The sequence below is a fragment of the Varanus komodoensis genome, unplaced genomic scaffold (assembly GCF_004798865.1).
Source record: "Varanus komodoensis strain SLA01 unplaced genomic scaffold, ASM479886v1 scaffold1, whole genome shotgun sequence".
Lineage (NCBI taxonomy): Eukaryota > Metazoa > Chordata > Lepidosauria > Squamata > Varanidae > Varanus > Varanus komodoensis.
The window spans coordinates 94,121,597-94,138,049 of NW_025335268.1; the positions used below are offsets into that span (position 1 = coordinate 94,121,597).

At 44.4% G+C, this 16,453-nt stretch overlaps 2 protein-coding genes across 7 annotated transcripts in view; both read right to left on the reverse strand.

Annotated features, from left to right (window-relative positions):
• ABCC2 (ATP binding cassette subfamily C member 2) overlaps nucleotides 1-9,582 on the reverse strand; it is a 43,164-nt gene extending 33,582 nt beyond the window's left edge. Inside the window, exons 1-4 of the mRNA XM_044436212.1 lie at nucleotides 7,015-9,582; nucleotides 2,889-3,062; nucleotides 1,939-2,058; nucleotides 261-395 (exon numbers count right to left, since the gene is read on the reverse strand). Coding sequence (XP_044292147.1) covers nucleotides 261-395; nucleotides 1,939-2,058; nucleotides 2,889-3,062; nucleotides 7,015-7,059 — 474 coding nt within the window. The 5' untranslated portion in view covers nucleotides 7,060-9,582. The remainder of the gene's footprint in view (nucleotides 1-260; nucleotides 396-1,938; nucleotides 2,059-2,888; nucleotides 3,063-7,014) is intronic.
• A 65-nt stretch (nucleotides 9,583-9,647) lies between these two features.
• CUTC (cutC copper transporter) lies at nucleotides 9,648-16,427 on the reverse strand. Of its 6 annotated transcripts, none has more exons than XM_044436312.1 (9): nucleotides 16,245-16,427; nucleotides 14,872-14,943; nucleotides 14,726-14,785; nucleotides 14,089-14,298; nucleotides 12,849-12,884; nucleotides 12,459-12,592; nucleotides 11,407-11,434; nucleotides 10,490-10,595; nucleotides 9,648-10,053 (listed from the first exon to the last, which is right to left on the reverse strand). In XM_044436312.1, exons 1-9 carry the CDS (start codon nucleotides 16,288-16,290, stop codon nucleotides 9,942-9,944), a joined length of 804 nt encoding a protein of 267 aa, XP_044292247.1. In that variant the 5' UTR covers nucleotides 16,291-16,427; the 3' UTR covers nucleotides 9,648-9,941. The 6 variants fall into 6 exon arrangements, with proteins under 6 accessions (XP_044292247.1, XP_044292238.1, XP_044292256.1 ...); XM_044436303.1 differs by lacking the exon at nucleotides 16,245-16,427 and adding an exon at nucleotides 15,345-16,179 and having other exon boundaries at nucleotides 12,849-12,881; XM_044436321.1 differs by lacking the exon at nucleotides 16,245-16,427 and adding an exon at nucleotides 15,804-16,175.
• Between the last annotated feature and the right edge of the window lie 26 nt (nucleotides 16,428-16,453).

The following is a 16,453-nucleotide window of genomic DNA, read 5'->3' on the forward strand; positions in this document are numbered from 1 at the left end:
CTTGGAAGAGAATTCCAAAGGTGAGATGCAATGACCTAGAAGGCCCTGTTCCTTGTTAATTCTGCCCCCACCACCTCATTTGGGGGGGGGGGGTCCCCACAAAGGAAGGCCTCCATTGATGACCTAAGTGGTCTGGTAGGGATACATGGAGACAGACATTCCTTTAGATATACATCATTATGTAAATGAAACAGAGCAATGGCAATAAAACATTGTCTAGCAGCATTCATAGTCTCTTGTATACCTCCTGTATGTCTAACCTGCACTGCTTTCCGGATTAGTGTCTGGAACTGAAAGACACCACAGACGATAGAAATGATGAGGAAGAGGAAGAGAACCCACGAGTCTCTGCGCAAAGTGAAGCGGTGGCTGTCTTGAATCAGTATAACCAGCATCTGAAGAACAAAGAAAACATTCCAGTCCAGCCCAAGATGTTTTGCTGCCTGAGACAGAAGGACCAAGTTGCATCCCCACCCATCCCATCGACAAAGCCAGCCAAACTGAGAGCTGAAACTTGGTCCAGCACTGGTGATGGGATGGCGCTCTTCTACTGCAACGGAGAGCGGCAGCCTGGCTTGGGGCAGCACACAGCTCTCCATTCCAAAATCACTGATCAAGTAAGAAATGCAGATGGTATCATTTTACTCCAGAAAGCAGCAGTGAGTAGAAGCAACTCCTGATGAAAGCAAAAGAAAATGCAAAAGCACGACTGCAGCTGACCACTAAGAACATCAAAATCACAGTTCTGGAACAATTACAGAACTGAACTGTCAACAATGCAGAGATCAAATCTGTGAAACTTTGAATTTTGTATACCTTGGCCAATCACCAATTCAAATGGAGACTGCGGCCAAGAAATTCAAAGAAGACTGAGACCTGGAAGGGCAGTAATGAGATGTAAGGCAGCGAGGCCAAGAGCATCCACACTCTTGTGTTTCCAATCACTAAGTATGAGTGTGAAAGCTGATAGGGAAAAAAAGGATGCATTCAAAATACGGGGCTGGAGGAGAGCTTTCTGAATACCCTGGCCCAACAAAAAGACAAACAAGTAGATTCTAGATAAAATCAAACTAGAACTTGCACTCAAAGCAAAAGTAACTAAACTGAGGCTGTTCTGTTTTGGACATATCATGAGAAGGCAAGACTCACTGGAGAAGAGCATCATTCTAGAGAAAGTCAAAAGCAGCAGAAGAGGAGGAAGACCAATGGTGAGATGGCATGTTTCCATAAAGGAAGCCACAGTTTGAGTTTACAAGAGCTGAGCAGGGCTGTCAAGGGACAGGGCATTTTGGAGGGCATTCATTCATAGGGTTGCCAGAAGTCAGAGACAATTTGATAGCACATAACAACCACCATGATGCTGCACTCCATCTCCAAAAGTTCACCATCACGGAGCGCCTTGGATAGCTCCCACAAGGCTCAGAATAAAAACATTGCTGGAGTCACCAGCCTCCCCAGATAAATCTGTGATTAATATTCTTAGTTAATTGAACATGCTTCTTCAAAAGCTCAGCCCAATGGCTTGTGACATCTAGTGGAGTCTGCAAAGAACTTCAGACAAAGGGCAGACTGATCATAAGAACTTTCTGGCATAAAACAGAGAATGGGCTCTGGCCTTAGCATTGTACTATAGCTAAACTTAAGTCAGAGATCCAAAACCCACTTTATCTCCAGGCTCAGATATTCTAGCCAAGACTTAACTAGATATAGTCAACTAGATGTTTGACACTTTCCTGCCATGCCCTTCTCTTAATGTGAGTCTCCTCCTAACATTAGTAATCAGTGCTAGCCTAGTCCAGGACTAATTTTAGGATTAGGAGTGAAAACAGATCAGGTTGAACCTGTGAGACAAGGATTGGCATTGTGGTGGAGCAAAGAATCTTTAATAAAGAAAAGGCACCCTTTATTCCCAGGCAGATAGCAAGGTTTGGCTCTCACCCAAGTGATGATGTAGAGTGCGGGATTTGTGTACTGGATCATAGGTTTTTGGTTAGAGTCTTCAATGACCGTGAAAAGCAATTCACTTAGCGCCACCAATGCAAGTAACCCAGTTATCAGCTGGACAAAGGAAGAAAGGGAGTATCATATTGTTACATTCTAGGTTCCAAAAGAACAAGGCTGCCAATAAAAACCACAGAGCTTTTCACTAATTTATGCAGGACTCTCTTCCTAATCATTGATTACACCAGAATGGGCAAGAACACCATAGTGACACCATCAAATAGTAAGTTGAAGTTCAAGGGCTTCTAGTTCAAGAATGTCTCCAAACTTGTCACATCCTTTTGCTTTTCTGTTTTTCTGTTAAATACAGAAATATCATTACCTAAAATTACTGGTAGACTCTCTGAGGTATCGCACATCTTTACTGGTGGACTAGAAGTAAATTATGAAGTGCAGGCTCTGATCATGTCAATCATAGGCATGGTTCCAGGGATAGTCCAAAAAGGTAGGTAGCTACCTTAATCTCCCTCTGTGTGTGTGTGTGCATGTGTGTGCATGCGCATACACACACACACATGCACACACAAAGTATGTCTTCTATAGGTATTTTCTAAAGCCAATCGGTTTTAATTACACATTCAAAACATTTCCACCTCAAATTATTTTCCATTACAAGGATAGCTCACGACAGTGTTGAGGGAAAAAAACAGTCTCCTTCCAGGTACTGTGAGGACTGCAACTAAGCTCAGAGGGAAGGGAGAAACCTGGGACATGGGTGACTGATGACATCATTGTCCCTGCTAATTACAAAGTCCCAATACTTGGATCCTTATCAGTATCTGTTCCTTACTCCCCTGCCTATTTCCATGGAAACTGCTGTGCCCTTCAGCTGAGTACACTTTCCATCTACCCAATTATTAACCCCAGGATATGCCTTTGTCTCCCACCTGTTTAGTGAGGTAAATCCTTGTAACAGATGATTTCTTCCTCTTGGATGTGCACATGGTGAGAAGCTGCCATGGGCCAAAAAGCCAGAGGAAGCCCAAAGGGATCCATACAAGAACGGTCTGTTCAAAGCAGAGGGTCAGGTCTGCATCATCACGATCCAGGAGAGAGGAGTTCTGGAGTCAATGAAGATAAACAAAGGCGTGAGATAAGCTCATACCCAACTCACAGTACCCTGTGTAGTCTCATATCTCTCCATGATCCCTATCACTTTCACTTACCAACCTTCCCTTCCAGACATGCTGGACTGCAACACCCAGAATTCCCAGTCAATGGCCCTGCTGGATGGGAATTCTGGAAGCTGTGGTCCAAATGACTCTGAAGGCCATGAGCTTGGGGATGGCTTCCTTACACCTTAGCCCCAGGATCCACTGTGGCTCTGCTTGAATAACATACTCTTCCCCAACAGTTGCCACAATTCCAGTTCCATGGCTTCCCCTACCATTAGCCATAACAGTATCTGTCAGGGATTCACCACATTTAACCAGTGCATCCTAGCCCAAACCTAGAAAAATTGACATCTACCACTATTCTCTACCAGCACCTTTTGTGTCTTTTTTCATATTCAATTTGTTCCCATCCATGTTTATTTATAACACACATCCATTCAGTAAGACTCCTCTGTAACCAATTCAGGTATTTGTGATAGGAAACAGTATCTGAAGAAAGTTTTAGATGGTTTTTATTTCATTTAAAATATTTCCAGGCTGCTTTTCAAGGGCATGAGCCTCCACAAGGTAGCTTACAGCTTTAAACTCATGATCATAAATACAATACAGTAATAAAATAGCTAATATGAGTAAATACATCACCATGACCGAGGTAGGACTAGAAAACTTACAGTACAATTGCATCCACAACTGAAAACAATCCAGTAAAACATAAGCAGACAGGAAAAATGGCAAAGTAAATGTCAAGACCTTAGCTTCTGCACAGCCCAAAGTGCCTGTTCCTGCCTAATCATGAAAGTTAAGCAAAGTCGGACCTGGTCGAAATCTGCATGGTGACTTAAACATTGTGAACCACCCAAAGAGCTTTGGCTACAGGTGCTATAGAAATGCAATATAATAATAATAACCTGCAACGGTGGGATCTGAGAGATCCCCTGAAGGCGATGTGTTCTAGCGGTGCAGGGCCAGTGAGGAAAAGACCCTCTCTTGTGCACTGAGCTGCCTTCAAAGGTGGGCTGTTGAGAAGGTCCTCTGTTGTTTTGCTTAAAGGGTAGGGAGCCTGATATGGGTGAAGATGGTCCTTCAAGCAATATAGTCTCAAACCACTGAAGGAGTTAAAGGTAAAAACCAGCACTTTAAATTGGTCTCAGGAATTCATCGGGAACCAAAAAACTGGTGAAGTGTAGATAAGAAATGATTTGACTGCCTGGATCCCACTGACACTCGGGCAGCTGCATTCTGCACCAGCTGAAGTTTCCAGTCAGTCTTCAAAGGCAGCTCCATCTGCAGTGTTTTATAACATATGGGGCATGAGTGTGAGGAAAACTAAGGCTAGTGTCGGGCTACCCAATAGGGCTGCAGCTGGTGTGCCAGCCTAAGGTGATAAAATGCTTCCTGAACATTGCAACTACCCGGGCTTCCCCAGTAAGCACAGAGTACAGGAGGGCTCCCTGACCACACACACGACCTTTCCGAGGAGTGCAGCCCCATCAAAAACATGCTATCAGCTGCTATCCAGAATTGCTGGTTTCCCATTGCACACCTCTGCCCTTTCTGGATTAAGTCTCAGCTTCTTAGAGCTGAACGGGTGTATTTATCAGAGCACAGTGCCGATGCTGAGCACAGTGCTATTCAGATGGACTTAGGCTGCATGTGGTGTCTAATGAGATAAGGCACTGATCAAATCTTAGCTAGAGCAAGCTTGGTGGCTCTCCAGATGTTTTAGCATATAACTTCCATCAGCTCTACCCAATATAACCCTACCCATATTTATTTAAAACATGTATATGCTGCCCTACTTCTACACAGATTCCAGACAATGAAAGAATTGAACACCATATAAAATTTTCAAAAAGCTGAATACTAATAACACTGCGGCAGGTCAATCAAGGAAGGCATCTGAAATAAAAATGTCTTCACCAGCATGGTGTTGGTGCCTGCCTAACCTCCAGAGCAGGGTTTCCTAGAAAGGAACTACTACCCTGAAGATGTTATTCTGGGTGGATCTCAATCAGGCCAGCAGGAACATTCCATTGATTACCTTAGTGACTGGACAGGTTGTAAGGGAGAAGGTACTCTCTCCAGAATCTTGCCCCAAGTTGATGGCTTTATGTAGCAACAAGAAAACCTTAAAACTGTCCTGGTCGCAAACAAGCAGTCAGCACAGATACATCAGCAGAGCAGCTGCATGCTGAAAAATGCCAGCTCCAGACAGCACTTGCTCCAGGTCCCAGACCAGCATTACGGGCAAGCATAGGCAGCCCACGTAGTTATCCAGTCTTCTATATTGTTGCAGGCTAAACAACTGGATGTTCTCCAACCCTGAGTTAGAGATACTACAATAGCCCTATTCAGGCATGCACCTGCTTTTAACAAGAGCTACAGTATAGAGGAGAAGTCAATATTTTTTCCTTTCAAGGCACTCAAGGCAGCTTACATAATTCTCCCCTCTTCTCAGTCTTTTTTCACACGCCACCACCCACACACAGGGAATCAACTACTATGATTGGGACAGAGCCCCAGTGCACACCCCTGCTTTGCAACATACACAACATGTGAAATGAGACCAAATTGCCAAGGGTGATGTCAAAGGTAGCCATGACTGGGCACTTCCTGAAGGTCCACACCTGGCAGACCCCATTGAAAGAAACTCCTGGAATTGTTCCGCCTTTTCACCACTGCAGTCCCCCTTGAAAATTGCCCACTAAATTGCAAGGAAGCTGGGAGAAAAAGATCTTCCATTAGCACTGATTACCCTTTACAGCTCTGAGGAATAGATACCGGCTGCATGAAATAAGACTCAGTATCAAAACATTTCTGAGATCAAATAAAAGGGACTCCCAGTGCTGACAATTAAGCTCCACAGTAAGACTTAACCATGTTAAGTTTCCCCTATAGTTCCCCTGAGAGTGTACCATCTGGGGGAAAGGAGCCTATCTGAATACCACTCCCTATCAAAAACTCAGTGGGAAGTGACCACATCAGAGAATAAAGCTAGACTATTTCTTATCAACAAGTATGCTTTTTGCAAAATTCCACAGAATTACACGGGGGATCAAATGCTTGATTCCCTAACTGTATTCTGATATACCATGTGGCAGTCTTGATCATGTATGCCCTCCCACTGTGCACTCATCTTTTCTTTAAAAAGCTTCCTAACTCCCTTTTTTTTTAGTGAACAATTAGAGTCAGGGTTATCTGTAAAACAGCTGTTGCTTCATATGGTGCACAAGCTGGTATCTTTTCTTCTGCCAAAGTTTTGAATGAACTCTCCTCCCATCTGTCCTCTAAAGCACTGGAGGGACAAGGAGGGGACAATTTATTTTTGTATTTGTTTTATTTGTATTTGCGCCGTCATCGTTTTTCGGTGCCAGGCTAAGACCTTTTTATTTAAAACTTATTTTAATTGTTAATTTATTGGTTATTTATAGGATTTTAAATCTTTTAAGCCGAGATGCACCGGGTTTTAATATTTTTATTGTACAATTTGTTATATTTTGTTCTTATTGTGAGCCACCCCAAGGCTTTGTTGCGATGGGGACAGCATAAAAATGTTTTAAATAAATAAATTTATCAGAACAGGGGGTCAAAGGTTTTTCCAAAGTTTAGTGAATCCTTTGAAACAGCAACACACAGTGTGGAGGGTGGGGTGGGGGAGCTAGTTTATGCTACGATCCCAATCTCCCTGCTCCCAGATCAGCTTTGGTGGAGGGTGCCTGCCCTGTAGCAGGTACCTACTGCTGCTCCAAATCACAAAGTAAACAGCCTTCACTTAGGTTTTTAGCCACCCGCTCCCCCACAATTCAGGACAGGTCCCTATAAACCCTGGCCTTTGAAATGTGACTGTGACCTTGCTGCCAGAAGCTGAGCATCAGCTCTGGGAGAAGCTGCCACTCACCCAAAAAACAGAGCCACAGAACTGCTGCAAGTCTGCTGCTGCCATGGCAAAGCCGTCTCTCTTCTTGCCTTTGCCCAACCGCTCTATCGGCCCAGTGAAGCTGAGCAGGGCAAAAGTCCCACATTCTAAATAAAGGGGCGTTGGAAACTGTCATTGGACCTCTCAGTGACAGGTCATTAATCTTTAACTCTTGCTGCATGTTCAGTGCCACGAATTGGATTCACGAACCTTGTGTGAACTGGACAGAGGAGCTAATCAGGATTTCCTAGAGACTAGAGGGAGAGGAAATGACATGGAGTCCAGTGGAGCATTGTGTCCAGGATGAAATTCTACATGTCCTAGGAATGGTGTAGTTGAGTGTTGTCCAAGAAGTCAACCTTTTTGCCAAAGTCCCTTTTATAAGCTATTCTCTTCTGTTGATTCTAGAATAGACCCAGCTTGGCTCTGAATTGCTGCTGTTCTGTATTATCAGTGTCAAAGTCTTCAGAAACTATGCACCCCTGTTACAGTCAAAGTCCCAATCACCCCAGAAACTGGGCAGCTCCTCAGGGTGTGCCCATAGCCACAGCCAGAGGAATTCCAAGGAGTGAACCTGGGGACCCACTGATCTCAACTGGGGAGAACTGGATCACTAAATGCTTCCTTCAAGACTCAGTAAGCCAGGTAGGGAGCAATCCAAGAAGATTATGTCCAGGACAGAAGTCCTAAGCCTGCTGTTGACCTCCTCATCCCATCCCCACCATTAATTCCTAAGTAGCAGTGGTAATATTGTCCTGTATGTCCTCCTTCCACATCTGACCTATAGAACCACAGAAACAGAGCCAAGAGGGATTCTGCTGTCTCATTCTCTATACAGCCAGTAAACCAGAACCAGCTGTGATTCAGTCTAACAAATGGGTCCAATGTCCACAGAACAGGCAATTTGTGTCCCTCATGGTTAAATATTAGATAATCAAATTTTAGCATCTTATAAACTATGACCCTATACATAGGGCAGCATTCAGATAAAAATCAGGAGCTAATTACATAATACTTGGAAAACAGGAAGAGAAGAGAATGAAGAAAACTTTGATAGTGGTCAGTAATCCAGCACCCACTTCAAATCTTGTATAGGACATGACTAATTTGTTATTGTCCCATCAGATGGAATAAGTAATTTGTTGTGTGTGCATATCAGACTATTGCAACGAAGTTACCCTTTTACTAGGTTGCCCTCTGTATTTCTCTTAAGGGAGCAGGAAGGTTTAGACTAACAGGTCCACAATGAGCAGCAGAAACCAAGGACTATTTTCTATGCCATAAGACTTGTGCAATCTAATATTTGGCTCCAAGTCTCCTGAACTCCACTGAATGAGTCAGATAAAAACACAAAGTTTTCATAAACTTGTTTGACCTTCTTGGTTCAAAGTATTATTCTTGCAAATTATTAACTCACCTGAGGAACCATCCTCTCCTTGCTACATCTTGTATATTTACGCTATGCTATATATCAGGGTGGCCAAACAGAGTCTCAGGAGCTGGATGCAGCTCAAGTTTATTTTGTGGCTTGTCACTCAGTCACAGGCACCCACTTGAAACTCTGAGATCTGACATTTACTGTGCATGCCTCTTCTGCTCAGCAAGTCTGGCCCGCCCCCCCGCTATGCATGATGCCACTTTTTGCCATCTGTACAGGCTTCCAGTCTGTTTCCAGGCCAAGAAAAACTTCTGGTTTTAAAGGCCTAAAGCGCTTGAGCCTCATTACCTGATAGATGCTCTCCTCCTGTATTTACCTATTGGCGATTAGTCCAAGGCTCTCTTCCAGGTCTCCCAGCCAAATGAGGCAAGGTGGACAGTTACAAAAAAAGACAGTATTTTCAGTGGTGCTTCCCTACATGTGAAATCCCTTTCTCAGATAAGCTGATCAGGCACCCACATTGTGATCTTCAGTACCTAGTGAAGACCTTTTAATTTTACCTGATATTTTAGAAAAATGTTCTAATTTTTTTAGTTTTTTACATAATTTTACCTTCTATTGTTGGTTTTACTTTGATTTCATCCCACACTTCTTTACCTGTGATGGGTTTGTTATTATTTTATATCTGATTCTTTCAATTTATTTGTGTACCATCCTGAGAACTAACGGTTTAAAAATCCATGCAAGAAAAATATGACTTTTTGCCATATGAAGGCAAACACTGTAACTGCTTATAGTGTTTGCCTTCATATGGCAAGAAATTGTTGCTCTTAGGACAATCCCATTTCAGTCTCCTTCCTGCCGTGTGTGGCAGAACCTAGTATCTGACCATTTTCAAGTCCATAAAACACATTCTGTAGGCAGGTACAAGACATTATGCTGTGCTCCCACCCGCTGTTGCGCCCTCATCTGTCCATCCTGCATAAGGGATCTCCCACTTACTGCAGAATCCCTGAGCAGAGCTCAGCTTGATCCAAAGAGCCAGAGGCCTCCATCCCAGTCAAACAGAACTGGGGAAAAAAGGAGACTTGCTAAGCCCAATGCACTGATCCCCTTTTCGCGCAAGGAACACCTACTGGAGGCCCTCCCCAGGCTGCGACAGAACCCTGGTACGATTCCTTTGGAAGAGGTTTAACACCTTACCATGGGCTCTGCGTGAAGATGAACCACAGTGATATGGAGTGACTTCGGGATTTATTTGAGAAGTGATGGTCACAGAGGGCATTGCTTAGTGGTAAATGCCCCTTTAGCCAAGTCCCATCCCTCCCAATAGCTTGCTCCCCATAGATGTATAGCACTCACAACATTTAAGGAAATGACCCTGTGGAGCAAGACAAGGATTTAGAATAGCAGGAAAACAAGCAGAGGCATTTTCATCTGATCAACTCATGTCCTTTAAATGCTGGCATGGATGTTGCAGAAATGTCTATGCCTATGGCTTGGGAGCAGTGCGTCTTCCTGTCCCACAGCTCTACAGGATATTCTTTGCAATTGCATTCAGGGTCCTCACTTTAGCCACATCCGCCACCTTGATGGAATATTCAGGGGTAGAGAGATAGGCGCCCATGGTAACACTGGGATTTCTAAAAGAAAACCAACATGTCATTTGGTTACTGTTTGGAATCCAAACTTGGAGCAGTCCTATTCCCATCCCAGTCTGGACAATACAGAATAGGAATTTTGAACCTCTTTCAGGCCAACTGCTGAATTTCATTTTGGAGAATTGCTCAGGGACCAGTTGTGGGTGGGATAAAAGGGAAAGTGAATGGCAATCTAGGGAACCTTGGAGGGCTGGCAAGAGAGTTCAAGTGATCACATTTGCCATCGAGACCTGAGGTCTTGTAGCACTGATGTATAGGATCCATTGGGACATAGATGGCTGATATATCAGAAATGCCAAATGTTGCCATTTGTACGCTGTGCTCCTGATGTTGTTAACCAGATCAGTATTCCAAATACTGGAGCTGCATCAGGAGGTGCGAACCATCAGCAGGTCAGGGAAGAATCTTGCTTAGTTACCTGAACTTCATGCCTGAGTCATTGGCTGAGCGTGCTGAGCAGTGGAACTCAGAAGCACCAGAGCCTTCAAGGATTCTCTGCAGGTTCCTCTCAGTTATTCCTCCCCCTGGTGGAGATAATTCAAGTCTGAAGTCAAGCAAGAACTATTACTTCAAGCAGAAAAACAGAAACAGCTTCTAAATATAAGGGAAGAAGCCCTTCGCTCTGAACCTGGAGTTGAACTGTGGGAAACACTCCAGGTGCCAAGATGAATTGTTGCACTCACAGCTGTGCACCAGGTTGGCCTCCAAGAGATATTATGCCTCCTAGAAAGAAGCACATGCCCACTTGGCATATAGACGGTTACCTGCTTGGCGGCCTTTACTAGCACAAATGGGCCCAGTTGCCCAACAAGCAATGATGAGTCACAGGGACATGATAAAAGGATGCCAATGTTCTTTGATGGCTAGGAATTTCTCTTTTTAGTCTTCATAATGTTGTACCTATCAGATTAAGGGGAAGGGATAGATAGCTAGAAGCAGTGTGTGGTTTTGAGTTTGGAATGACCGAGGCAAGGAACCTAAAGCTGCAAATTTAGCTGGATGAGAAGCAGGCTGAGAGGTCCACATTCCTCAGAGAATCTGAGGTAGTTTCGCTGTCGTGCTGCCTGCTGTAGAATACCTTTTATTTTCACTACATTTACTATTACCATTGAACATATATTCTATTTTATATTTGAAATTGATATATATTACAAAGAGACCATAGGTCTCCAGGGAACTCCTATATAAAGAGAACTAAAGAAATGAATCTTTCTGACACAATCTCTGGAGTCCTATATACCTGGGGACATGGGAGGGGGGCTACCTAACTATCTACTGGACTGGTGCTTGAGCTCTGGCCTATACCAGCTAGTGGTACTCACAGCAGAATCCTACCTGGCACTACAACAATCCTGCCCTTAGCCTGAAAAGGAAGAGAAAAGGGATTTAGTGGTCTTGCTGGTAAGAGAAAACATAAAACAGGGGTGGGACAACCATCTTGTTTGGGAAGACAAAGAATTTAATTTTGGAGTTTTATAATTTTTGTCCAGAGGTTTGCTGCACATCCATTTCTTGTGTGCATTTCCAGTACAGTTGGTCCCCCACTAAGTCAATCACTGTGCAACCTCTGCAAATCTGGCTAAAAGGGCACTTAGCAAGCTCCATCTTCATCCTCCATCTCAGGATAATTGACTGCAGGACACAATGTGCTTACTTCTCATTCCCCACCAAACCATCTCATTTCAACTTGCTGGAACCCACAGCAGCAGGGATCTTTCTGGGCTTGCCTACCGTGGAAGAAAGGGTACCCTTTGCAAGTGGTGGCTTAGGGGTTGGCTAAGACATTGCATTTTCATTTCTATCACAGGGTTTTAAGAACGAATCAGAGGATTAATACTCCCAAGCAAGTTTGCAATCCTGTCATGCTTCTCCACCTCTTCCCATATATGGAGGTTGAACTTGGTACATGTCACTTTAATGGAGATGTGATGCTGGCTGCCTCCCAGCCCAAGAGTGGGACTGCTTCAACTTTATCCCAGTGTGAGAGAAAATGGAAGCAACCATTATATAACTGGATGATTTCTTTGTTGACTTTTTCTGACCCTCGTGCATTCCAATGGACATGGATGCTATATATGTGCATGGTCTGCAGACTGTGCTGCTTAGCAGAGAAGAGAAGAGCTAACTTACTGTAGGGGATTTCTGCAGTACCAAGATGAGCTATAGTAAGAGATGATGCCAAGCAGAGATCCTGTCTATTCAACTGCAAAGTTGGATTGCACCCTTATCAGTGCAGAGCCCCCACACACTTGAAGTTCACGAATGACGGCTAGCTGGCATTTTCCCCTTTTTCACTATGCATAACCTATTCTTTTAAGTAGCAAACTCCAAGAAGGTAAGAAAAAGTTATCAGCAGAGTTATTGAGCTGCAAGAGATGATATCTCACCTGATCTATCAGCCGCTTTATCAAAGGCAACCCCTCCAAGGCAGAGCTGTCGCAGCCACTAGTCAGCACTCGTTCAAAACCCATTGATATCAGTGTTTCCAAGGCTGCCAGAGGGTCATATATCATGTCAAAAGCTGCAGTTGAAACAGAGGGTATCAGTCTGTACTGAAAAATTATCTAGAAGGCAAATCTGATCACTAATGTAAAGTGCATGTTTGGAGCAGTGGTTTCAAAATAAAAGATCCACAAACCCTGGTAGGCATCACTCATGTGTGCATTTCATAAGCTACATTTTCACAATATCTAACAGACAAGATCCTAGCCCCTGGGCCTGCACTCTGCAAAAAACAGTCCAGCTTCCATTTCCTGCTCAAAGCCCCAGAAACTCACCTCTGTGGAAGGTAACTGGCAGAGGACGAGAAGCTGCTGCAAAAAACAAAAGCAAAACAAAACTGAGATAGTTAAATGTACCTTTACTGGAAGCAGAACATTCCTTTCCTAGCAAAGGCAAAACTTTTAGTACTGGCTCTGGAGAGAAAGGCAGCCTCTCTTAATGGGTCAGCCAGATGGCTGTATCATCAAACTGCTTCAGACTGCAATGTGGATTCAGCAGATTGTTAGACTGAGACTGTTAAGCCAACGGTCTCCACACTGAGAAGACTTTCTTTCTACCTAGCACATCTCTTTCCACATTTTGTATTTTAAGCCCTTCACACACTAGGCTTACTTACTGGAAAAGTAAACTTGCAGAAGAATAAAGCAGCATCTACTCTTTTCTCTAGGCAGCCTGTGGATTACTCATCAAAACAGTTAAATGAACTTTGTTTCTAACTAAATTCCTTTTCTATTTTCTACTGAGCAATACTTAGATGGATTAAAGTGGGACTGCCCTTGAAGACAGTGCAAAGACTTCAATTAGTACAGACACTAGCTGCTAGAATGCTGATTGACTTAATTAGGTGAAGCCACACTTCAACAATTCTGAAAGAATTCCAAAGGCTATTTGCTTTCAAGCCCAATTCAAAGTGCTGGTGCAAACCCAGATATCAGAAGAAGCACCTCCCCCATCCCAATCTGAAATACATTTGGATAAAAGGTTGCTTAGAAATTTTCAAACTAAAATTAAATAAAAGAGCACAGAGATTATTTGGACTCCATTGATCCTTTCCTAGTTAGAGATGTTGAGGGCTACCAGCTGGAGCATCTTTCAGGATTGTGAGCAACTAGGCATATTTCTGGCACTTCCTCTCTGTGATCATGCGATCTGGGATTAAAAACCAGCATCAGAAACTTCGCAAGGGTGATAAATGTTATCCCACTTGTTGGATGGAATGGGGTTGAAAAGTAAACCAACTGGCTTACCCCCCAATATTCATCACCTGTATTTGTTCCCTGGGTTCACCACTGCTCCACACATACACCACTGCTCAGAATATTGAGGTACTCTCTACCAAGCAATTCTTATGGGAGAGTGGTCATACCTCCTACCTGTGTGAGATAATTTCATTCTCCCTTTTCCTGCTCATAGACTTTTGAACCTTGGAATCAGCAGCAATCCTACAACTGCAGTAACAAGTCAACCCAGCACCAAATAAGTAAAAATACCCTGTGAAAAGCAAGACCTTCTCACCCAGCAGTGCGGCACAGAGTTCTGTGTCCACGCGTCCATCTTCAGTCAAGGCTCCAAACACCAACCCATCAGCCCCATGTTGCTTAGCAAGTCGTATGTCAGCCTTCATCACTTCCACTTCCCGGTCCGAATAGAGAAAGTCCCCTCCACGGGGACGAATCATCATAAAAACAGGCACCTGTATACACTGCTTCACCACTTGGAGAAGCCCTGTAGGCAACAGGAGGAGGTTACGACATGGCAACAACAAAGAGCTGGCTGGGTCCATGAGTGGGACTTTGTAGGAAATTGGTAGGACTAGAACTTGGTAAAGAGAACAGTGACAGAATTAGACCCTCAGCACAGGGTCCTGCAACAGCAGTAAGGAACATTAGAAAATAAGAGGATCTAAGACCTCCTTGTAGAACTTGGAAGCAGAAGGGGAAGGTGATGCAAAGCAAGCTGCCATTTTATAACAAGTATTTTTGTCACAACTACAAGAAAAAGTAGAACACCAGGTACTTCCTCTCTATTCCAGAAGCAGGGAGCTTAAAGAGCAGAGATCCATTTTACAAAACTTCCACAGGATCAGTTTCCTCTCATAGCTCTCCTGCATGCTGCATGAAATCCATGAGTTCGCCTGTATGTTCCGACTCACCTATACTAGGTGTAGTTCCTCCTTCCATCAAATTGGCACACAACTCAAGGCGGCCAGCACCTGCAACAGCATCACAACTTAAGCCTCAAAATCAAAAGGGATCTTCAACTTCTTAAAAATCTTCAACTTCTTTTTAATAAGATTACCTCCTCTCTCTGCATTCACAGCAGACTCTACTGAGTCAACACATACTTCCATGAGAAAGCCATTGGCCATTCCTAGAAGAGAAATGGAATTAGAAGTTATAGGGCAACTGGTTCAGCCTGAGAGAATGAGTAAACAATTGCTGAGAGGGGAATTTTTTCTCCTCAAGTTCCACCCCTTGCTGTGATTTTTGCCTACTTTCACTGTGATCACTTAGCATAATCCACCACCAGAACCAGAAGCTTCACAGATTTCCCATCAATAGTGATTCTACATAGCCAAATCCTACCTATAAAAGGTACATTCAGTTCAGAAGAAAAACTGGTATTACCCTGTGAATGTAGGGAAAACAGGTGTAAAACATGTTATTGCAGAAGTAGTCTTCAGTTTCCAATGCAACTCCTTATCCCCAGACTCCTCCTACCATTTGGTTCTCCTTGGATCTTTCTAATTTATTCTGTGCTAATAGGCTCACCCTCACATGAAGCTGTAGGAGCGGTCAATTTCATTGCTCTACCACCACTCCCACCAGGATGGCTCATCTCCTCCTCCTCCTCTTCCTCCAACGGGTGCCCGTGACAGCCTCATCAGTCGCTTTCCTGTCACAGTTATCTGCCACAGCAAGAGAGCAGCTGGTGGGGCTCCAACAACAGCTACTACCCTCAGGCTTGAAAATCCACTCCATGCAAGCCAAATGCAAGCAGAAGGGGTCTTTAAGATTACATTGGCTGAAGAAATAGCCAGCATGGTTCTTCAAACTGCTGGCCAGGCAAAAATGCCTGACACTCTCGGAGCCAGACATTTTAGTTGAGTCTCTGGAAAGCTGTCCCAGCTGCTTTCTCTGGCTGATGAGGCTTTCTAGATAGCCTGCTTGCCTTCCAGTGTGAGGTGGTGGCAGTAAAGGGAGAGGGTGTAGTACTTAATTTGGTAGTACCTAACTTCTGCACCGACATATACAGGATTGCCTTACAAAAAAGCTCATGAAGGCTGGAACCGCATCTTCCAAGCAAATCTTTTCATCTTGATCCGAGGGAAAACAAAGCCCTCCAGATAATGGACTGCAACTCCCATCATCCCCTCACCACTGCCTATGCTAGCTAGGACTGATGAGAGCTGCAATCCAACGTCTGAAAGATCACACGTTCTCCACCCCTAGTCAGCACTGCTCTCCAGTGTGCATAAATGCGGTGTCTATAACTACTGGAGGAGCAGCCACAGAGATACCCCTTGTATCTTCCAGCACTACCCTCCACCAAAAGCGGGAGGGGGAACGGCCCAGGGCTTAAAGTGACCCGGATTTCCGCTCTTGACACCGCCCTCCAGACGCCCCACATTCTCTTCCAGCCGCTTCTTGGTCCCGCCTCCACCCACTCACCCTCACACTCTTCCGCCGGGCCCTGCTTCCGGTCCCATTTCCTCATTCCGCGTCCGTGTCGTCGGGAGCAAGAGCTCCGTGGGCGGCCTCGATGCTGGCGCTGCTGTGCTAAACGCCCGGGCAAGAGAAGAGGCCGCGCCTCCCGACTCTCGCCCGCCCAGGCAGCCCACGCGCGCGAGCGGGAGCGCCCTTCTGCCTGTCACGTGGGC